General features: G+C 46.7%; 1 protein-coding gene across 1 annotated transcript; it reads left to right on the forward strand.

Annotated features, from left to right (window-relative positions):
• Positions 1–6,385: 6,385 nt before the first annotated feature.
• Positions 6,386–23,459, forward strand: LOC149362344 (uncharacterized). The gene is made up of 4 exons (XM_089569700.1): positions 6,386–6,578; positions 11,116–11,215; positions 12,525–12,706; positions 23,334–23,459. Exons 1-4 carry the CDS (start codon positions 6,417–6,419, stop codon positions 23,457–23,459), a joined length of 570 nt encoding a protein of 189 aa, XP_089425826.1. The 5' UTR covers positions 6,386–6,416.
• The last annotated feature ends 1,010 nt before the right edge of the window (positions 23,460–24,469 follow it).

Genomic DNA, 24,469 nt, shown 5'->3' on the forward strand with positions numbered 1-24,469 from the left:
ATATCGTATGCTTAATCCTCCATGAAATAGACCAGCGCGTGCACCTGCTTCTCGATGGGCTTCGCAGCAAGACAGCTGACGGCTCGATAAATGTTCGAAACGGGACTTTCCGTGTGGCCACTCAATTGGCGTTCAGAAGCTAAATTCCTCAGAACGCTTGCACTGAAAACTTGATGTGGCTACCGCAGTCCTCAGCGTGGACCATCCGTCCGTTGGGGCTACTTTCAAGGTTCATCCGACCGGTACCACCACGTAGTGCTAGCGTGCATGCAGCGTGTGCAGAGAACGACCGACACGTTTGGTTTGTCGGTACGTGAACACCCTGCTAAGCAGAAAATCCGGTGCCGGCGTCGTCAGTGATAAATAGGGTGGCGTAGGGTGACTCAGGCAGCCACCCCGGAGAATCAGTCTAGGTCCTGCGACCCTGTGGGGTCGTAAAAATGTGCTCATCGTATTCTGAGCAAACTGACCACCCTGGCAGGTGTACGTTAAGTTAACTGTTAATCGCGAGATGTCCGGAAGAGCGACTTGGGTAGCAACGACCAACTGGTGGCAGCAGCTGCCTTCACTCGGCAATGGAACTGCTGCAAAATTGCACAAGGAGTGGTATGAGGACTCCCGGGTACATATGAATAAGAAGTCGAGGATGACCAATTCCACATATATTGGCGTTAAATCATTGACGTTATAGCATCATACTCGGAACGTGGAGCTTAGGTGTCTCCTCCAATTTTGTCTCTGCCTTTTCCCACTTTCTCAGCCCCTCCAGCGCGAGGCCTATCCGTGCAGCAGCGTTTTGCGGGTCTTGTTTACTGTACCGACCGCCGGAAGGTCGCCCCCTCTCTTGCCGTCGTCGGCGCCATTTGCCGCCGTACTCACAGCCTGCAATACAATAAACGGCGACGCGCACCACTACAGTAAAATAATAAAACGACTAAGAATGGGTTAAAGTGACTTTCGTAGGGTTGCTGAGATCACGAATGACAGCTTACCAGTATCCCTCCAGACGGAAGGGCACCACCGCTTTATCTTACCGGTACTCATCTATGTGGCAGAAGCATGGAGGTTGGCGAAAACAGCGGAACTCAACTTTACGAGAACGCAGAAAGCTACGGAAAGGGAAACAGTAGTCAGTTATAATGTTAAGAGACATAATGCGAGCTGCGTGAGTCGGGACCGAACAGCAGTTAATGATATCTTAGTTCTAAATCGTAGAGTGGCAATTGGCTGAGGCTCTAATTCGAAGGACAGATTTAGTGATAGTCGTTAAAGGTAACGTTGTGAATTCCAAGGTGAGGAAAGCGCAGCTGGGGGCGGCAAAGTTAGGTGGGCATATAAGACCAGAAAGGCTGCGCGATTAAGGTGACATCTCTTGGCTAAAGGCAGGGTTATTTAACCGGATCTGGAGGAGGCTTTATCTTTGCCGTGGACACTATAGTGAGGCTGATGTTGTTTTAAGCAGAAAAATACGCGTCTGTTTTTCGCGTGCGGTGCATTACCAGCTGAGCTAAGGTGGCTGCTGCTTGCCCTTCTATTTTGGAATATAATCTTCTACCACGTGTTCCAGGAATAAGTTTAAAAAATTTCAAAAATAGCCTTTTTGGGATAGAAATAGGGCTTCTGCGGTGTAGTATTACCAGTGTTGGCGGACATAGAAAACCGGTGATTCGTTTTTAGTAAGCTGGCGAGTTCATTTTAATAATTAACTTTTACTTCACTATTCGAGTTAAGCGCCTCGTTTCAATTTGAGAGTTGTAGCCGGTCGTTAGTAACAGCCATATAAGCTTTTAGAATTTCGAAAATGCGATTATCCTCGACGCTGCGGATCAACAAAATATGGCTACATCGTGCCAAAATAAATGCGCTTTCAGAAATTATGCAGGCAAAACAACCTTTGCAGTGCTTGTAACTAGTCCAAAAAGCCAAACATTGTCGAGCCACAGCGCGAAAGGTATTCGCGTTTTGGAAAGTCTAAAAACTGATATGGCTATTACTAACAACCGGCTACAGATCACTAATAGCAACTAGGCGCCTAGCTGTAGTAGTTAAAAAGTTAATTATAGTAAATATTTAGCCAGCTTACTACTTAGGAGATTCACCGTTTTTTTGGTGTCCGCGAACAATGGCATTACTTTGCCTCAAAAGCCATTTTTACCCCAGAAAGCCTATTTTAGAAAAATTTTGAAAAACTTTCCAAAAACGCCTGGTGTATATTCATGTATTTTCGCACTTATCAATTCATTTACACTTCCTTTGGATTCAGTGGCTGTTGAATTCATTTCTACACTGGCGAATAGAGTGGGGCACTGTTTACTCTAATCGCAACATTGTGTTCAAGAGCGAAGATGCATAACTATGTTGTCAGTAGGGGTTGCGGGAAGGCCTTTTCTTATAATGATGAACTCACGATTCACCTTCAACATTGCGGTGCAGTACGGTTGTCTTCTGAGCTAACTATGCAGTTTTTATGAGTTCACTTAGTTCCTATAGCGCAATAGACAGGCACAGTCATGATGTTTGATTGATATCAATTGCTGCGCGGCCGTTCCCTGCAAGAAAAATGAGACCTGGAAACGACAGCCTAGAGGTACACAGGAAGAATGTGCAAAACTACAGGGAATGAAAGATTCAAATCGCCTACAGTTGAGCACGCACTGTTAGGCAATGAGTTAATTGCAGCAGAATGAAAGATATGGATGTCCGCCTTTTATGTGTACCCTTCTCTGCTTTGTTTTTTGCATGCGCACTACCCTTTGTTGATAACGACATACAGGCTCGCCCAACAACACACTCTCTGACCGGCTCGCGCAACAACACACTCTTTCAGTCTCTTGACGGTGAAGATCTTTATGGAGAAGTCCATTTGAGATTAACATAAAATATTGTCATTCATAGTTGCGCGTGATACCTGCTAAGCGAATTCGAAGGCCAGAAAGGTATCTCTAACGAAGTGTCAACTTTCTCGCGGGGCGTGAACGTAATAAACACGTTGAGTCGCGGCATTCAGTGCCTACATTTATGGCGGCAGAGGTATATGGACGTTCTTGTAGGAGGCTGTTAGGGCATCTTATACAGGTATGAGAACAGTGGTCGTAGGCACGATTCAGTTCACAACCATGAACACATTACCTTAGTTGCGCCCCATTGAAGGCGTTAGGGGCTGAAATTAATTTTTGCTATCATCCCTACTCCCCCTTCCTTCGTTTCGCCATCATAATATAACATACACCAGGCAACAGGCGAAAAAAACGCCTCCCCTGGCTACTAAGCACGACACTAAGCACGAAATGTTTAGTAGGGAACGTCGTAGGCTTACAGCTCATGTCATCGTACTTGACAACCGTTTAGTGGGACACCTCAGCAGCTGCCGAAACCGAAAATGTTCCCAAAGGTCGGAGCAGAAAAATAAAAACCAAGAGGGGAAAAAACAAGGAGCGGTATTCTGTAACGATCCCTTCCATTTTCCGTTTTATTTGGATTGGACGTCAATCTGACGAATACAAAAGTAGGTGGGAAAGCAAACTGCCCATCAGACAAAAGCCACTCTTGAGCCATATTCCATAAGCTGTTCATTTCAAAATGGCGATTTCACATCCGTCTTTTCGTCATTGGCCAACCATATACCCGCGGCTTTTAATCATCTGTGGGAAGCGGCCGGACCATTGCTTGTTGGCGACCATACATTACGATTGGCTGGCACTGACTACCATATGCAGCCACTGGGGAGGTTCATCGCAGCGCTCTGTCAGCAGCAGGCGACCGGACTTGACAATGGCTGCTTTTGGTTGGAATATGCTGCCAACGGTGAGGTCCGGTTGTTTCCACCCATTGGGCGGGTCGCTTTCCACGAACACATGAATGCCGCGGGCATATCTGAGTGACCAATGACAGAGGACCCGACGGGCGCGAAATGGCGACTTTAAAATGTACAGAGGGCAAAACACATGTCAAGAACGTCCGAACTGTGTGTTCCGCAAATCCCAAAGCCTCCGCGACCATGAAAGCAAGAATTGAAGATGAAATCCTATGAGTTCAGCTGCACATGCTTACATCCAGCCCATTTTTAACCAAAGGCTATCGGTAGATATCGCGTGTTAAGACCGATACACGCCCAGAACGTGTTCTAGACAAGCGTTCTGCCCTCTGTAGAGCTTAGAGACCACAGCCCCTGGCCGCGGACCCGCCGATAGTCAGCCTCGTGCTTCCGCATCCAGTGAGGATGAGCCGCATACACACCGCTGTGGCAATTCGTCGCACATGCAACGACCAGTCTCTCTAGCGAGACATGGTTGGCAGCGATATCTGTTGTCGGACGCGTCAAACGAGTCGTCGTTGTCCGTCATTGTCGGGCGTTGGCGCCTGTTCTCAAGTACGACATAAGCTCGAGGCACGTTTTGGAAAAGTAAGTGGCATTATGGGAACATTTGTTTCACGACCAGCGTGATGTCTTTACGCACTACGTCAGTGAGCGCAGTGATCAATGGGAGAGTGTGAAATGGAATGGAAAGGAAATGGTTCGGATGGAGTACTCTACTCCCATACTACAGTCCAAATCGGGATGCGGAATGTGGCTCGACGATAGTGTAATCTGAAATATGCGCGAGGCAAATTTTTTGGCTGATATTAAAGCGCTGTAGCATATTTGTGCTCTAACCTAGTATAAGCCATGCAGTTTACTAATTTATACAATTTATAGTGCATAATTCATGACTTTGTGTTTCAGGGAGGTTTCTGCCTCTTTGCGTAGTACAGCGCGGTTCATCACACAATATCGAGTCGTCTACGGCGATTAATGCGTAATGATGGCTGACTCTTTTCTTCGCCTGTAATAAGCAGAGCTCTTCCGGTGCTCTCTGGGTCGCTTTTAGAGTAGCTTGTTCTTCAGTTTACCAGTGAACGTTCTCCTCATAGGGAAGGAAAATTGAAGGGTAGAACATGTATAAGGTTTCCGCTGCATATAGCTGCAGTTGAAATAAAACAAAGTTTTCTAGTCACTCCAACAGCCTATTACGATCTGGGATCCGCAACTGCGGCATCAGCTTTTTTGTATTCTAAATAGCAGGTCCGAGCAGCGGTAATGTAGAAAGAAAAAAAACGCAGGCTTTAAGTGCTGCACTTCCTGAGTGAATTTTCCCGTTTTCGTTACCATTCGCCCTGAGCATAAAGCCAGCTGCTTCATGCATCCAAAGAAAGAGTGTTCGTTACGTCTTGTAGAGAAAGGAGAGAGAAATGGATAAAAAATGCACTTAGTCTGTCGAGTATATTGCACTTGTTATCGACAGGAGTTCTATATATTTTCTTTTCACCTGTCACCCAAGAGAGCAAAAGATCCTTGGGCGAACTCAGACTAATCAACGGCCTCTTCTTATATAACTTCGTAAGAGAAAGCCCAATTATTACTTTAACCCTGCATTACGTACGACGAGACGTCACCATGTGTATAATTCAGGTATCACTTATAGTTTGTGAAGGTTAAACCAGTCTGAACAAAAAATGAAGATAGAGCAAAAATTTAATTTAAGGACACGCAGGTGAAAATTAACCAGGAGAAAAACCCGATGTCGTTGCCTTCTTTTTATACGGGCACTAAACATACCTAAGGGCCGGTATACATGCGACGTTTTCTTCGACGACATTCGCGCGGCAGAAAACGTCGCGGTGGCCTGACGCCCAGCTGGAGATACAAGGAGCGTTGAAGCGGCGGCGCGCCGCCGCGTATCCCTCGACGCGAAAGCAAATGTGATCAACAAGTGGCAAACACCACTGCGCAAGGAGGTCTGTGAGAACAGCGACGCTGATAATTCTGTTAAAATCTGGAAAGTTTCACTTCGACACCATTCTACAAATTTTAGCACGCGCGCTTAAGTATCTAAAGATTTGCGTGCTCGAATGCATGCCGTCGCGTACCTTTGGACAACCGCTCAGCCGCGGACACCAGCGGCTGCGGTTGTCTTCGACACATTCGCTTCAGGGAGGGAGCGCCGGCATTCCGGTCCAAGATTCGGCCGTTTTCTCGAAAAAAACGACATTTCAAGTCAGATGAAGCGTTTATTTTCACGGCAATAACATATGCGTGCCAAAAACACTGCGTAGCTCGACGGCCATGGCGGCCATGTTGGTGGCGGCAGGCAGAGGACCGGAAGAGCGGGTTTTCTGCGCTGCTATTGGCTCGCTTCAGCCGCCGCTGCCAGTCTCACCGGACGCCACGCGTGAAAATCTAGCCGGTCCAGATCGGCGGCTGCGGGCGTTTTTCTCGACGCCGGGCGTCAAATCTGCGCCGTCGGGCGAAAATCGACGACTCTCCGCGGTAAAAACGCTCCATGTGTTCCGGCCTTAATGAGGGTTTCATATGTATTCCATGCACCAAACTTGAATCCCAACGCAGCGCCGCAAGCAGCACCGATGGCCGACCTTCGATGTCCGTTGGGCTCCTGGAAGAAGACGCTCGAGTGTTGAGCGTCGTTGGTGACGAGGTGTCGCTCGAAGTGTCCGATGGTCACGTGGTCCAGAAGCGGCGCGAACATGTCTACTCTGGCTGTAGCTCACCGGCCCTGACGTCCGCCTCCCCGACGAATGCTGTAAGGCTTGTTGCATCCATGACTGTACCGCTATACATGTATGCTTTTATTTGGTTAAACGGTGGTCTTGCTTGAGGGCACTCATCACTGATGATGACTCGAGGAAAGTAATCTTTTTCCTCGTTAAACATGCGCCGAGATGCGGCGCTAAATTAAAACCTCAATGCGTTATTGATATTAGAGAAGCCAACAGCCACAGAAACCAAAGGACACAGGGGATTTTTTTTACATTAATTTATTTATTTTGTGGTGTTGATCAATTTAGAATATTACTAATATTTTATCGTATTAAGAATATAGTAATTTAGAACATAGTATTTAGAATATAGAATATAGTAATTTCGAATATAGTAATATTCTAATATAATATTCAAATATAGTAATATTCTATATAGTAATAGTAATTTAGAATATAGTAATATTCCAAATTGATCAACACCACAAAATAAATTAATTAATGTAAAAAAAATCCCCTGTGTCCTTTGGTTTCTGTGGCTGTTGGCTTCTCTAATATTTGTAACGAGCCCCTCATCCCCTTCCATTGTTTGCTTAAATGCGTTATTAACGCCTACACTCTTGTGGGGAATAACTGTAGGACTCGACACTCATTACTGTGCATTTTAACAGGATAGCGTTACGAAGGTCATGTCTCAGCGCAGGCATCGTTGACCATGAGCGAAAAGTACACGAAAAATTCCCAGAGAAGCAACCTAGTAGGCAGGTAGGCCTCTTAGGTCACGCGGCCTTCGCGTGATCACAACCTGCCCACCGGTTTGTGAGCAAATTGCCCACCATGGCAGGTGATGGTCAAATTAATGATTGGTCGCTGCGGGTATCTTGGCAAGAGCAAAGTGGCCCGCACAAGCCTCTTCTGTGGCAGCGCCGGCCATCGCTGGGCAGTGGCGCATCGCTTAAACGCTGCAGCACTTCGCTAAGAACGGGTGAACACTACAGTTCAAAAACTAGGCATCGAGTGCACTACTATTTTAACATTCCGGGAAGAAACATTTTAAAACCCGTTCGCTATATATGAATTTGCGGTCATGCGCATGAGGCTGATCTCAGAGTTCACTGAGAAACTGAGCGGATGTGTAAAGCGCGTGATGCATAATCTACCACACAAAGGTGCAACCATGTCCGCCTGAGACACCGTGCAGTGGCAAGTAGCCGCCGCTGTTGCTCTGCGGTTATGGTGCTCGGCTGCTCACCGGAAAGACATGGGTTCGATCTCGGCCGCTACGGTCGCGTTTCGATGCAGGCGAAATGCTAAAGGCCTGTGTAGTGTGCGATGTCCCTGTCCTTCCTTTTCTGTCTTTGTTCCTCGTCGCAGCGCTGGTGAAGTTGTGCGATGTCAGTGCACGTAGGGAACCGCAGGTGGTCGAAATTATTCGGTGCCCTATACTACGGCGTCTCTCATAATCTGATCATAACAATAGAACAGCGTAAAAAAATTGAGACAGGAAGGCAAGAAGTGGCAGACTCCGGGCCGAACTTACAACTGAGTGTATTTCATGCAATATCGCATGAAACACCGAAGGCATACAGCACAAGCAAAAGCAAAAACATCCGTCAATAATGTCGCTCTTACTGGTACATATCTAAGAAGGCTATCTCTTTCTTCGATAGGCAAAGTGAAGGCACGCTCTAGCACTGGTCCCGTCTTTTGAGTATAATAAAAGCTCCGTACAGTTCCAGTTTCCGCTGACTTACGTACGTGCGAATTACTTTGCCCTGATCAAACTGGGGAAGGTATTTGCATTCTGTCACTAGAGTGGATAATGTTATTACTCTGCCAATTCTGACTTCGTGTGCGCACTCTCTTAATCTGTCATTGACGCAGCGGCAAGTCAGGCCGACATAAGTGGCACCACATGACAGAGGAATTTCGCAGATGGCTCTGCTTTTACATTCAACCAATTTTGTCACGTACTTCATGCCACAATCTTCCTGCCTCTGGTGCTTCCAGTGCACTTTTTTGCAGAACTTGCCCAATTTGTCTGGCGCAGGAAACAACAGAAGCGCTCCGCCTCGTCCCGCAGTAGTCTTCAACCCATGGGTAATGTCATGAACGCATAGAATTGATGCTGTCTTGACCGAACTTCCTTACCCATGTTTGTGATATTGCATGAAATACACTCAGTTGTAAGTTCGGCGCTGTATCTGTCACGTCTTGTCTTCCTGTCCCGTTTTTTTTTGCGCCTTTTCATTGCTGTCTCATCAATCAACTGGCTCAACAATCTTCCATATTTTATAACCTAAGTTGCCTTCAGAACGTGAAACCGCACAAAACCAAACCAAACCAAGCACTGGCAAGCGGCCGAGTAGGTTATGGCACATGAGCGACACTGGGATCCTAAACAGGAGTTCTCTATCAATTTTAATGAGATAGCATTATATGGCTCATCGGCAACGAAACCTGAAGTTGTCGGCGTTGGCCAGGAGCAGTGGTACCAAAAGTCCTAGAAGACGCCACCGTTTATTCAAGATGCAGTTTACTCAAGATTCTTAACCAACTAGCCCGCCAAAACGTGTTAATTTTCAATCCTGCCAATAGGAGCGAGTTGATGGGCTAGTTGGTTCTGCATGGTGAAAATACAACGCAAGTCACAGCCGCAAAAGGAAAGAAACAGTGATGGACACATACAAGCCCACGGGTATCTTTCACTGCAACCTGCCTTCAGAAGCTGGGACAGCCGCTGCGATCACAGCGATGTACATTTCTGACCCCAATATCTCTGTACTATTAGTGTCCAGCGAAGTTTGTGCACAGGCAGTAATAACTATACAATGGAGCGAGTGTAACCAGGGCAGTTTCATTGCTAACTTTTTCGTTTACTCCCCTTGCAAAGAAAAGAAAACGCTGTCATCGCAGCTGCTCAAAAAAAAAGGGCTTTGTCAAATCCTGTGGAATGGTCATTAAAAGAAGCTCGCCGGTGCTTAATCTTCACCCTTCAGCTGCACCTAGTAATGACAACTTCCATTTGTAGTCGTGCATCCGAACCTAGAGCGCTCTGAGAAGATCTGCTACTAGTCACTTATAGTTGAGCTTACGCAGGAGGCGTGCGTGCACAGTGCTCACAAACGTGACGTTTTTATTTTGCTTGTTGTAGTTCCCCTAAAAGGGGCTTGCGTTGGCGCTGTCACGCTCTCTAGTGACATAAGCCAATGCTCTCCAGCGCTGAGCTAAAGAAGCGTTTTCTGCAACTAATGATAGAAATGGTGAGTGCATAACGAGCAATTCTTCTTTCAAGTAAATTTGCTATCAAATAAAGCAAGCAGAGATAGTTTCTGAGAAACTGAAACACTGCTCCGCCACGTGGCATTGCTATGACCACAGCGTACAGCACATGTGTTTAGGCCTAACTGCTTGAAAATGTCCCCACTATGTAAAAAACAGCAAAAACTTCTCGAATGTGCCTTCACATATGGTCAGAGGGTTATAAACAAAGCAATCCTAAGCACTCAGCAGCTATTGCGCCAAGCAATGCAACGGCGAAGCTCCATTTGGTCTGAAGTAGGCTCGTAAGGCTCCGGCATAATGTAAATGCAACCAGTAACGTATGGTTACTGTGCGCATTCTTTGATTTACATTTCGCGTATTCGCGTTAGACCCTGCTAGATGAGCAGTGCTCTGCGCATGCACATTAGTTTGCGTTGTCTGACTGCTAAGCCGGACTAAATTTGTCTAGTTTCCTAAAACGCGGCGTCCTATCGTTGATGTAAATACAGCTGTATTTGGCTCAGAAGTATATAGGACACTATATCTTTTGTTTTGCCAGTGAACATTCCCTATGCTCTTCGAAAGTTTAACACAATGCGCCGGGCTACTCTTGTTTTCATGGCGTCCTGGTTGATTTCATACACAGCAAAAAATAATCGCAGCAGATGAAAAGACAGAGGCTAGTGAAAAGGGGTAAAATTAAATCGAGAAGAAAGCAGCAAGCTCTGGCGCGATAGGTGCAATATTAATTCACAAGAAGAGAGCAGAGTGGGTTAGGTAATTATGATATCCTAGCCCAAATAAAGAAGATAGGCATATGCAGGGCATGATGCGCAACTGGAAAATAGCTGATGGTCGTTAAGGGTACGGAGTCGCATCCGGGGAAACTAAGTGGATCATGGAGGGACGGATATTGAATGCAGAGAGTGGCATCCAGGGGAATTAGTAGGGAAACTAACAAGGGAAACTACGAAGTGTTCAAGAATGACGTGGTTGCATGTGGGGAAGGGCTGGTCTAACTGGAAATCACTCTGAAAAGCCTGCATCGACGTAGGCAGGCTGAGGATAAGCTGATAAGAGCCTATAGCTGGGTAGTGTGATACGCAGTGAGCCTGACAACGTTTACAATCCAACGTTCATTGCGGTTGGGGCTCGTCTCTAAATCAGCGCTCATCGTTTCACAGTATTCTTTGTGGAATAGAAGCACCCTGTTAACATTCAGCATATTAATTCAGGTCCAAGTATGGGACATCAGCATGTGTTTCAGTGCGTTGCCTTGGGATTGAAACTGTACTCATGATGCCCGCACATTTACAGCCGGCTGACAAGTCACTGCAGCATCGAGCTTCGGACGCGGCTCTACGGCAACATGGCAGCCCTTCGGCAGAAAAACTGCCAGCAGCGACTTCAGCATCCGGTTTGTGCAGGCATTTTTCTCTCTGGGTTCATCGAGTTTTTCGGTCTGCGCCGAGGAAAATCTTGTTATGATTCTTGGGTATATGCGCCTTCTCAAATGAAATGTTAACGACCGCATTTCTAAATAGAAAAGTCTTGCCAAAATGAAACCTTGCACGAACCGTGAATGTCGGAACGTTTGCTACCAATAGGGCAGGTTTAGAATTAAACGCTGTTTAAAAAAGCAGACATGGTGTGGAATACTGGGCCGCTTGGTAGAGCCCTGTCTTCCTCCTGACACGTGGCAGGTGAGAAGTAAAAATAGGAAAAATATTCTGTTTTGTGGGACGAATGTTATGCAAGCAATGCAATGATAACTATGTAAGAGGGCTGCTATACGGACTACTATGTGCAGTGGAATGTGGAAACTGGAAATATTTCCATTGTGCAGTAATTCGAATCAAACTGCGTTTGTAGAAAAAAAACACTATGTAGCTCTTGCTCTGCTTCGGCCTTGTACGTACGTTCTAGACCAAGAGCGCTTCTAAACGCCACGATTAAACAGCATGAAAAACTGGTAACTAATAACACGCGCGAGAAGCACCACTGGCGTTGAAACCGACGGGGCAGGATCGTTACGCGGGATACACAAAAAAGATTCAGGCATAGGTTTCGAGCTGTTTAACTAAGGAAGTAAACCAATTTACATGAGTTTCTTTTCTTTTGAGTGCGATTTCTATTCTTTGGGGTCCATATTTTCTCTGTCTTTACTAGTGTGCCGGGGGTGCCTCGTGCGTGTTTCTGGTCTCATTTTTTAAAGTTGTTAAATATACGAACCAATGATGATGACGACAAATCAACACTTTCGGTCGTTTACAAGCGCCTCTGTAAGCGAGTAGAATTTGCCTAAAAAACTATGCAAAATCCATTTGACGCCGACAAGTGAAAACTGCTGCAGGAACATTCCAACAATAGGACAAAACCTCTGGCAAATCTTGTACATGGGCATTTTTTGTTCATCATATCTTTTCATTGCGATTGCAAAGCGTTGAACTGCGATAGTTTTTATTAGGCTAGTAGGTTGTGTTTTAAAATTAACGGCCTATTTATTCCAAGGTAGGGAAGAATATACTATTTTGGAGCTAACGCGACACTTTTGTGACTTCTGATGCCTGAAGGAAGGCTTGGCTTTTGTTCCACCGCGAACAGTGTCAGGTCGCTGAAATGCTCATTTGTTTGAGATTTTCTGGCGGCAAAAAAAGAAAAGCAATAGGCTCTTAAATAAACACGTTAATGGAAGCATAACTGAAGGTAACTGCATTGTGTTGCAGACAACCAGGAAAAGCCTTACTCGTCTATAGAGAAGAGTATAAGTCTGACCTCGTTAGGGCAGTCGTCGGACAGATCCTGCGAGCAGCTCGCAGACAACCAAGGCCGCCTCGCGGAGCTTAAAGAGCAGACGGAGATCACTGATGACCAGTTTCGTTCCCAGGTGCTTCGACATCTTCAGCAGGTAAGCACGGCGCCGAAGATGTGCTCAGTAGTTCTATGGCTCAGTTCACGCTGAACGCCCAAGAGCGCGAGCTCGGGCTTCCTGGATTTTTTCAACAATATTTATGGCTCTTTATGGCACTGCCGGAAATAGCTTCCCTCGATATTTTTTCAGAAAAAAATTTCTGTTATTTGACACCGCTTTGAATAAAAGGACGAGTTCAAAACTAAGTTTCTTTAGAAATTATTCAAAATGAAGTTAAAAATGTAGAATCATTCACTTGAGTGTCGCTTGAGAATAAACTGCCATCAAAATGTTTTTAATAGTTTTGTTCTTGGTTCTAGACCCAAACGTGCCCTTTTAAAAGTTTTTCGGAAAATGTACGCGTTATGCTTGAGCGATGTGACACGCTTCGTAGGTTGCCTGGCACCTCTACTAGTTGGTAAATTTTATAGAACAAGTTGATTAAAAAATTCTGAATTTCCAAAAAATGCCAATTGCAGCGTATTCACAGCCCTATATTTAATAATTAGACGATCCATTGCAAAATGCCGCTCATTACGTGCTATTATGACGCGCCATCTTTCTATAGCAGCGATTTTTGTTATGAACTAGGAAAAATACTTTTCAAAGATGAATGACATCATGCCGATGACTGTTGTCCCGTACTGCTACTGCACTGCACGGCATGCTGTCGTCACTTCTTGAGAGTCGCAAGCAGGTGTTTTGTGCATCCTGAGCGTATAACTTACATAGCTTCTAGAGTTCTAGGCTAGCCTGCGACAGGGATTCGAACCGACGACATATGCACCTTCAACGGTATGCCTTCCCAAACGAGCGGACGCGGCGTCAGGCGCGCTTCCGCTCGCGTTTCGGTGCGTGCGTGCGTGCGTGTGTACTTGCGTGTGTGCTCGCGGTCTAGTGCGCAACCAATAGGCAAACATTCAAATTCGTAGAAAACAACTTTAATCCATGTACAAACATTACTCTGAAACAATGGACCACTCTGAAACAATGCACCCAGGGAGAGTAATGGTTTCGCGTTCCCACGCATAAGCAGTCTTAAGCGTTTATCCAGATTTTTTTTGGCCTCCTTAAATTACAGCTAGGTGCTCATTTTTCGGGGCCCTAGTTCTCGTAATAAGTGTGCTGCAGCATTTACTTAAGGGATAAGCTAAATCTGCGGGTTATGTTTCGGCAATAAAATGTGTGTGGGCGAGCGGAAAATATCAATATGGGTTGACTTAGCCATGACTAATGGCGTATCGATTTAATTGCATCTGTTAAGCAAGCGTGGAGTACTGGAGAGAAGATGATTAGGTACTAAACCTGTGAGGAGAAACAGCGTGGTAGTTCTCAAGCAGCCGTCAAGAAATCCGCAGCAAGTTGGCTGCCATTCGCTGCGTAGTCCATTGAGGAAGATTGGTTCGCATGCCTTGAGAGTCGTTGCGTAACGAGCCGTTTTGCTTCTTCCGTCGTTACCTGTAGCTGTCGACTAGTTTACTGTTTCAGAAAGCGGCCTTTGAATTTTTATTTCTTGAAATAAAAATACATACCAACCATACTACGAAAAACTATCAACTATCAACAGCGAGACGGGGTACAGAACAATAGGAGGCAGAGTGGGACGACGGCGAAACACGCACCTATATGCTTGCCCAGGATGGCCGAGTGACTGCGTACCAAGCGCGCTATTGCTCGTGTAAAGAAAGCACGTGAGTTAGGATTTCGAGCAGCACCGCCTTCGTGCTGTGCAGTGCAGAGGTGAGGCATTACGGGAGAACAATCCTCGGCGGCGGTGGCATTCAACTTCAAGATTTTTCCTTGGGTAAAATAAAGATTGTTCCTTTAAATATAGCTGTCGTAATTAGTATCATATTAGCTTTCTAAACACTCACATTTTTTTATTTTTACTTGCACCAATGCAGTCTGATATTTCAGGCTGAATATGCGCCCAATCAAATTTTTCGATGGTTCAGAATTTTTTTGTTATTTATTCTACTCTGTACGAGTTTAAAATTTTTCCAAGTAGTACATGTTTCAGGCAGCCGATGAAGAGTATTATGTCGCTGACCAACGTGGCGTCGATTTTCTTAAAAAAAAGCAGTAGAAATGGTACTTGTTGAGATAAAATAAAGAAAAAAAGGCATAAGAAAAAATTTTTGCTGCCCGTGTATTCCTGGGTAATACTAAAGAAAACGCTTCTAGATAGACGAGGAATAATTTTCAGCCTAGTGAAGACGTCAAAATTTTTGCAGTTTTTTTAACCAGACCTTCTTTTGCCCTCACTCAATTAATGTGCAGCGATCAGTAATAGATATTGTTGTCCTTATGTCAAATGAAGGCCTGTTTTCGCAAGGTGGTTCTATATGAGTGGAAAATCTTGATGACGTAATGTTATTGTCTGGAAAATCCTAAGGGATGTGACGTGACCAGAAAACTTTGCCACAAATATTGCAGCTAGATTATGTTCCACCTTGCTATAATGGGTCATAAATAATCTGGAAGAAATCGGAGAAGGCTGAGCGTGATATCTGGTGTGTTTGTTTGGAATGGGCCATATGTGAATTTTTGCGTGACAAATCAAGGCTGACATGTTGAAATAGGAAAGGCCTGAAGGATGGAAAAATGTTTTTCGATGGATGAGCTTTTTGATGCTCGGATAAGAAAATAGGCGTTCAGCAAAGCAATACATGTTTCTGTCTCAGCTTCCCTCAACTTTGTTGCTCATTTAACTGCGGCGCAGAGGAATACAATTTCGGCTGTTATTAGTGCGCCTCCACATGGTGCATACGAAATGGTAAAGAAATTTAAAACGAGTTCTTGAACTTACTCTTCTTCAGCTTCGTGCCGTAATGAAGAATATACGCTAGTCACAGACATTATGAAACGGTACGAAGTCGTCTTTACAGTAACAGTTATTCAATCTCATTTCGAGTTCGCTTAACGCAACAGAAGCAATGAAGGCTTTCTTTAATTTTATTTATTTAGTTATTTATTCAACATACCCCTAAACCCCCTTCATCGATGGTATTACAGGGGGGGGGGGGTCAGTGTCAAAAAAAAAGAAAACATGTATAAGAAACCTCATTAACGAGAAAAATAACAATAAACAGGCTAGGTATAACATGGAATAATAATTAGGCACAAAGAGTAAATAAAGAAACAGGTGATAGAAAACGGTATAATGCAAATTATAGGTTTAAGGACGATAAGGCATAACGAAAATGAAAAATACTACAGTGCACGTATAAGGTGCGAAAAGTACATAAGTAAACGCAAAAGTACAGCAAGTGAAAAAAAAAAAACATTTCAGATGGCAACGTCGCTATGGACGAGGTCAAGAAATGTGGAGGCGTTAGATTGAATGGCTATTAGCACTAGTAAATTGTTGCACTCTTGGTAGTGCGTGGTATGAATGACCTCGAAAATGCGGATGAACGACACGCAATGCGTTTGACTTTATACGAATGGTCGAGGCGCGGAAAAGAGGCCGACGGTGATTGGAAAAAATCCGGGTGAAGCGATGGATTGTTATAGAGTTTATGGGAAGGTGCTAGTCGTGATATTTTACGGCTTTAAGACAAGTCTTCAAATTCGGCGCGATATTTTTAAGGCAGTGACGTTGGTAGCATGTGAGTAGTCGAAAAAAAACAAAATGCCAGCACGGTTCAGCAAGAACTCAACATTAGCTACGAGATAGGCTTGGTCTGGATCCGAGATGGCTGATGCATATTCAATCTGAGGACAAATGAGTGTGATGAACGCACATTTCTTCAGGTGCGGGGAAATGAAAGCTTAAGCGGTTTTCGTACGCGCAATAGAAAGCGCAAAGAAAAAAATTCAGGGGGCACTTTGACTGTCTAAAGTGGGTAGAGGCGGAAGCGTTTTCCGCACCACCTTCGTTGTTTCTGTGGCACTGGTGGCGTCACATGTGATTGAGTACTAATTACTAAGTGATGACAAATCACTAATTAATGGTTAATTACTTATTTTTGCCTGAATACTAATTAACTGTTAACTAATGACGCTTAAGGTTCGCCTTTAGGAGTGGAACGCGACAGCGCGTTGTAGCGCTGCCAGGGAGTCCACGGAATGCCACCGCCCGTTCGGCGCGATGCCTTGCCCTTTGAACGCAACGCTTTTTGAGGAAAGGAAATGGCGCAGTAATTCTCTGTCATCTCGGTGGACACCTGAACCGCACCATAGAGGAAGGGAGGAAGTGGGAGTGAAAGAAGATAGATAAAGAGGAGCCGTAATGAAGAAAATGAAAATTGTATTTGAGGAAACGAAATTACGCAGTAACTGTGTCACAAAATTCAGGGGGGCACTTTTACTATGGCGCCATATGCTCTGGGTCTCCCCGCTCCCCCGTAACATGGACACCGACATGCATGAAAACAGACGACAAGCGCGGGCTCGGGCTCTTGAGAGACAACATGGCTCCCGACCCGGTGTGTATTATGTAGACGTAGCAGGGCCATCGCCCACGGGATTTTACTCGGCCGCTGTCGTTCACCAGGAAATGCACGTTGATGGACTCTCCTTTCGAGCCCCGAATTCTTTAGCCGCGCGCTAAGAGTAGCGGGCCGCGATCCCCTGCTGATTGTGGGCGACTTTAACGCTCCCAGTCAGCAGTGGGGGTATCGCAAGGAGGAGTCGCGCGGGCGTAAGCTGGCGGAGCTTGCGTCCACGTTGGGCCTCACCCTCCACACTGACCCTGTCCACCCAACCCGGCTAGGAAATTCCGTGACACGGGATACGTGTCCGGACTTAACCTTCACTTGCAACATACGACACGCAGACTGGCTCAACACCGAGGAGACCCTGGGTAGCGACCACTGCATCATTAACACTACACTACGCACACGCCCCCTCAAGCGTCCCAGAACACAAGCCCATATCCCAGATTGGACGAAATTCAGGCAAAATTTTAACTCACTTGATAATACACCCATTTCTGTGCAAGGCTACACAGCATGGTCCCAACAGCTGCTGGCACACCTTTCCTCGCATGAAACACACATCCAGCTCTCAGAGGCGGTCACGGACGTGGATAACCACCTTCTACACCTCTGGGAAGCCCGTCGCAGCCTCGTCCGCCGTTGGCGACGCCAGAAACACAATAGAAAGCTTAAAGCTCGAATTGCCGAGCTTACCCAGAAAGCGGCAGAGTACGCGGCCCAACTCGCCGACTCCAACTGGGTAGATAGATGCAACACGGCCGCGCGACAAACGTCCAGCCGAAACACGTGGCGTCTCTTTCGAGCCCTAATCGACCCAACCCAAACACGAACCGAAACACAGAAACATTTGCACCGAGCCCTGCACGCTTTTCCTGGCAACACGACTCAACTGGCACAGAAACTTCGGGACCAGTATCTGTGTACAGCCCAACCCTGCTGAAAAAAAGTTCTATGATGCAATAACCTTATAGATCATTCATCATAGAATATCATACAATCTGTATGACATATCATACAATCTGTATGATATATCATGCAATCTGTATGACATATCATACAATCTGTATGATATATCATACAATTCGTATGATATATCATACAGATTGTATGATATGTCATACAGATTGTATGATATTCAATGATGAATGATCTATGAGGTTATTGCATCATAGAACTTTTTTTCAGCAGGGAAGACCCCCGTGGATCTGCGTACTCTTATGCAGGCAGAGAGAACACGGAGCTGGATCAACCTTTCCAGCTCCATGATCTGCGGGCGGCTCTCGCCAAAATGAAACGGGGCACTGCGCCAGGACGGGATAAGGTCACCGTCAAGCTTTTGACGAACCTGCCCGACTTGGCATACAAGTCCCTCCTGGAATACGTCAATGCGATTTGGCGCGGGGACACCCCCCTGCCAATCGAATGGAAAACGGCTTTGGTCACTTTTATTCCTAAAGCTGGCAAACCAATTGACACAGATAACCTCCGCCCCATCTCTCTCACCTCATGTGTGGGCAAACTAATGGAGACGATGCTGCGGGATCGGTTATCTACATATCTTGAAAACAAACAAGTCTTTGCGAGCACCATGTTCGGATTCCGCCCACACAGATCCGCACAGGATGTCCTCCTGCAACTCAATCGGGAAATCCTTGACCCCCTCGAATGCCCCCATAATGACCGGGTAGTACTCGCCTTGGATCTTAAAGGGGCATTCGACAATGTAACACATGAGATAATACTCACTAACCTAAGTCACACCGACTGTGGCCTCAACACATTCCAATACATAAGCCAATTTTTAATGGATCGTCAATCCTACATTCGAATTCAAGATATAGACCATGGTCCTTACCTACTCGGCACGCGGGGAACCCCTCAAGTCGCGGTACTTTCCCCGCTGCTCTTCAATCTGGCCATGATGCACCTGCCGGCCCAGCTGAGTGGTGTCGCCGGCGTGCAGCACGCCCTGTACGCCGATGACATCACTCTGTGGGCCACGCAGGGCAGCACAGGAGACATTGAAACCAGCCTGCAAACAGCGGCGACGATAGTAGACCGCTACGCCCGCCGCTGCGGTCTTCAATGTTCCCCTCAAAAATCGGAATTTGTGCACCTCCGCCCCTCACAGAAGTGCACAACTAAAATATCTCTCTCTCTTGAGAGTGGTCCCATACGCGAAAGTGATGAGATACGGGTACTCGGACTCTACATCCACAAACACAGGCGGCCAGACACTACATTGGCTAAACTCCGTAAGGTGGGGGACCAGGTGGGCCGCATGGTCCGCCGGGTTTCCAACAAACGCGGAGGGTTACGAAGTAAGGATGCCTTGCGGCTGGCAAACGCCTTCGTAACTAGTCGAATTCTCTATTCGACTCCTTATCTCCACCTACGGAAACAAGAGGAGGACGCCCTTGAGGTCATCCTTCGCAAAATTGTTAAACGTGCCCTTGACCTCCCCATCACTACTTCAAACAGCCGGCTTATGGCTCTTGGGGTGGTGAATACTTTCCGGGAGCTCCGGGAGGCGCACCTTACAAACCAGTACACACGCTTGTCGCTAACGGAGTCGGGTCGCCGCCTTCTTGCTCGACTCCATATCCAACACACCCCTCCAATGGAAGACAGGTTTCGCATCCCGGAACTGTGGAGACGTGCCCTCCACGTGAGGCCTCTTCCAGCAAACATGTCACATGAAGACCATAATGGTCGGCGCCTGGCACGAGCGGAAGCGCTAGCCCGATATTATGGCAACAAAACAGGTGTATACTACGTGGACGCCTCCGGCCCTCACCACGGGGGATGGTACACGGCCGCGGTAGTTCACAACAGCAACACAGTTAACGGCCTAACTTTCAGAGCCCGCAGTGCAACACAAGCAGAAGAGGTCGCGATCGCTCTCGCGGCCTCACATTCCAATTCAAAATACATAATCACCGACTCGCGAGGGGCCTGTCGGAACGTCGAACAAGGCTGCACTCCCTTCCTAGCCTATCGAATATACCAAAATTGCATACGGGATACGGACCCCGCACACCGTTACCTCATATGGGCCCCTGCTCATCAGGGGTTGGCAGGAAACGAGGCAGCAGATGCAGCCGCCCGCGCGCTCTCTCACCGGGCTGTTTTCTCCTCCCCATCCGATCAGGAACCCGATTTTAATCCGGTCTATACATTCAAAGATATTACAACATATTATCAAAATTGTCATCGCCTTTACCCTAGCCCATGTAAAGGCCTGAAGAAGGCGGAAGAGCGGCTCCTTCTCCGCCTTCTCATCAATACATTGCTGTGCCCGGCAGCGCTAAAACATTTTGACCCCTCCTTTAGCGGCAGCTGCCCACACTGTAGTGCAGTGTCTTCTGACGCTTATCACATGGTGTGGGCCTGCCCCTCCAACCCCGCTATTCCCCCCATCCCCAACCCAACCCGGGAGGACTGGGAGGCGACCCTGCTCGGCTGCCACGACTTACAGGCCCAACAAGCCTTAGTCGGGCGGGCCCGGGCGGCGGCAACCGCCACTGGGGTCCCATACTAGGGACCTCCACCTAGTGTTTGTAAGGATCGGTTCCTTACGGGCTGATCCAAACATACCTCCTGCTCATTCGTAATAAATGTTTTCACCACCACCACCACCCATGCGGGCCGAGGAAGTAGCGATAGCGCTTGCTGCCGCCCACGCCAATTCGAGAATAATCATCACGGACTCCCGAAAAGCATGTGAACATTACTTGGCAGGGGAGATCTCCCCCTTAGGTGCTTGTATTCTACGACGGACTGCCACTGATCCAACACCCAAACGAATCATTTGGGCTCCTGGCCACCAGGGCTTACGAGGTAATGAGGCCGCTGACGCGGCTGCCTTACTCACCGGGCTCCTCATCCCAGCTCTTCTGGCTCGGAGACTAACCAGCCGCTGCTGAGATTCAAGGAAATATTAACACATTATAGCGACAACCACCGCCTTTTCCCGGCCCCTGCAAAAGGGCTGAGTAAGACGGAGGAGCGAACTTTAAGGCGCCTGCAGACAGGTACTCTACTCTGTCCTGCAATAATAAAACATTACGATCCTAACACGGATGGGCGATGCCCACACTGTGGGGAGACCTGTGATATCTTCCACATGGTGTGGGCATGTACTCAAAATCCCCACCTTCCCCCTTCCCCTACCCCTTCCAGAGAGGCATGGGAGACTGCCCTCCTCAACTGCTCCTCGCTTGAGTCCCAAAGGGCTCTGGTGACACGGGCGAGAGACGGGGCCTTGTCATGCGGTGTCCCGGACTAGGGACGCCGACCATGTAGCGGGGCCACTCTGTGGCTGCCAAACTCTTTTTCACAAAATAAAAGTTTTCCCCACCACCACCACTGATGTGTGGTTAAGACGTTAAGCTTCGCCCCTAAGAGTTCTCTGTCATCTCGTCATTCTCTGTCATCTCGACGGACACCTGAACCGCACCGTAGAGGAAGGGAGGTGGGAGTGAAAGAAGATAGATAAAGAGGAGCCGTAATGAAGAAAATGAAAATTGTATTTGAGGAAAGGAAATTACGCAGTAACTGTCTCACATATCTCGGTGGACACCCGTCAAAATTCAGGGGGGCACTTTTTTGACCTAAAGTGTGGTCACTGATGTGTGGTTAAGATGTTAAGCTTCGCCCCTAAGAGTGGAACGCGACAGCGTCTTGCAACGCTGCCAAGGAGTCCATAGAACGCCATCGCCCATTCGGTTCTACGCCTAGCTCGTCGGTAAATTGGTTTTTGAGGAAAGGAAATCTATCTGTCTCTCATTTGTCGGTGGACACCCAAACGTCGCCGGAAGGGAATGGAGGAGGATGAGAGTGAGTGAAAACACCGTATTCACTAGACGCGCCTTTGTTCATTCCAAACCATCGAGCTGGCATGGCGGAGTGGATAGCATGCCCGTCTCTCACGCCCAAGACCGGGGCTCGATTCCTGAGCTCGACCAAATTCTTAATCGGTTTTATTTATTTATATGGCCTGACTAGTAAAGCTAATTAGGCTAATTGGGTAATTAAGCAATTAACTAAGCTCAGTCCCACTTACTTGGAGCATCACTATACGATCCCTTCAATTGGTTGTATGGTTACTAGCCGAAATACAATTGGCCCCGTTTGAAATTCGTGCACTGTGACGTCACGACCGTTTCCGCCAATTGAAAAGCGTGACATTTTCTGTCGACAACTGCTGCTTACAACGATGAGACATTAAAGGCTTCCGCCTTAATATGATTGTCCCGTTGAATGCCTCGGAAATACAGTTGGGCGAGTTGGTTCAGTGTTTTCAAAGAAAGCGCGCCAAAAAGGAATTGCACAGATTGGTGCACACAACACCGCATTAACGAGAAACTGTTTATTGCCTGGGCAGAATTTGTTCCGGGCGGCAAGCAATAAACACTGCGACGCTGTACTGCCGCGCAATAGCTTGTCGTCTTTTAAATATTTCTTTTTATGCTCCGGCTCCAAGGTATGCCAGGGTGAAATGAGCGGCGGCGCAACAAATACACTAACAAGAAAGGGACACTACATGCGCACACTACCAACTGTTTATTAGATGGAAAGGTGGCATATTTAAACATAGAGCTCAAGCATGTGACACATCGCTTTATCGCTTCCGACCCAACACGTGGAAAAATAAGCAGCAACATCAGGATAACAGAGAAGAAACCTTTAAACCCTGCAGATAAACTAACAGATTGTGATAAAAGAGGAGGAAGCCGTCTCTTAGCCAAAGCAGTGTCAAGCAACGGTGGCAACAGCAGAGTCATACATGAGAAGCAAATGCAGTCAGAAACTAACCCCCCCCCCAAAGAAAAAATAAAAAATAAAATAAAAGTAAATATAGAAATAAAAAAACAAATGCCAATCATAGCAAAAGAAGAGTCGAACATTTGAAGCAAAAGCGGTCGTCATGTACCAACTCATGTACCAAGGTCGTCATGTACCAAGGCCATTATTCTGACGTATGCCAGGGTCCTTGCCTATAAAGACACTAATGGCTCGCTGACACAGGAATCACCATGTTTTTTTCTTCCTGCAAGGCCTCTGAAAATTTTCTGTTATTTAAAAAAGTCCGCTTAAAACGCACAGTTCCTCGAAATGTGATGCGCACTTACGCTTTTTACGGCTGAAATAGGTAGCTGACGTGTAGCGCCCTCTAACAGGTGGATATCACAGCTCGGCGACTGCAGGCTGTGTCCGACCGTCAGGCCCAAGTTCTGAATGGGCTGGCAGCAGCGCTGCAACGTGTTTTACGCCTTCTGGTGGACAGGCATCGGCCACCGACCTAAAGACTCATGTAATGACGAGATAGGCAAAGTGAGTATTGGGCACCAATTTACGGGGGCATCATCGGCCCACCAAAGCGCAGGAAAATTTTCTTTTTTTACTTTTGCTATGTGAAGGTTCCTATCATTCATTTTTGCCACGTGAAGCCGAGAAAAACTTTGTGTTCGATGTATTTTATTTGCTTTTTAGTTAAAGCATGTCTGAAAAATTGCCGGATAAGTAGCGCAAAACTTTGCTGCTTCTTAACCGGCGCATAGTCCTCTTAGCGAGGGGAGTCTTTCTGTCTGATTTGACCAGGAAGGTATATGAAAATGCATGTGGGAAGATTAGTACAGTCGTCCGCACGCCTCTCTAAAGCTTTAAAGCGGGGCACCGGGAAGTAAACTTGCGTTGTTTACGAGTGACATAGTGCTCAAAAAGAAACCTTTTCGTGCACAGCAGGCACCGGCAATCACCATAAATTCACGAGTGCTCTAGTCAAGTATTTGACAGCTGTGCACACGTTCACATACCTTTCTAGAGCGCTCAAACGGGGCGCTCAATTGTGCACTTGCTGCGTTCCTCGTTACCTGCCGGGCCCGAAGTAGCGTTGTTATATACGACAAGTAAAGAACGATCTATACAAATGTGCGTGAATGATACGGCCGTTGTTTTGAGCCCTTGGACACTCTTAAGTACATTGGGGAAAATTCATGCGCTAGCAAACAACGACACAAAAGGGGGAGGTGCTGGGAGGACACAGAACGCTCGCTGTAATAGAAATTTATTGCAGCAGGGCGCTTGTGCCATTGTTTGCTGGCCCTTGAATTTTTCACAATGGACGCTTACCAACTTGCTTAGTTTTTAATATACTCTTTAACGACTGTAGCATATAATCCGGCGCACCGCTCGAGCGCTGTATATATTAGTACCTTTTTATTAGGAATCCATGCGTCTTTGCTGCCACGATATTATGAGGCGCTTCAAGAAGCTGTCGTAAAAACTGAAGTATATTGTAGCCAGCTGCCATAAT

Source organism: Amblyomma mixtum, chromosome 2, assembly GCF_055824585.1.
Source record: "Amblyomma mixtum isolate Tamu chromosome 2, ASM5582458v1, whole genome shotgun sequence".
Classification (NCBI taxonomy): Eukaryota; Metazoa; Arthropoda; class Arachnida; order Ixodida; family Ixodidae; genus Amblyomma; species Amblyomma mixtum.

Coding starts and splice junctions, on each gene's coding strand:
- LOC149362344 (XM_089569700.1), top strand. CDS start 6,417: ATGTCCGTTGGGCTCCTGGAAGAAGACGCTCGAGTGTTGAGCGTCGTT. Junction 11,216..12,524: donor AGCAGCGACTTCAGCATCCG/GTTTGTGCAGGC, acceptor ATTGTGTTGCAG/ACAACCAGGAAAAGCCTTAC. Junction 12,707..23,333: donor TGCTTCGACATCTTCAGCAG/GTAAGCACGGCG, acceptor GCCCTCTAACAG/GTGGATATCACAGCTCGGCG.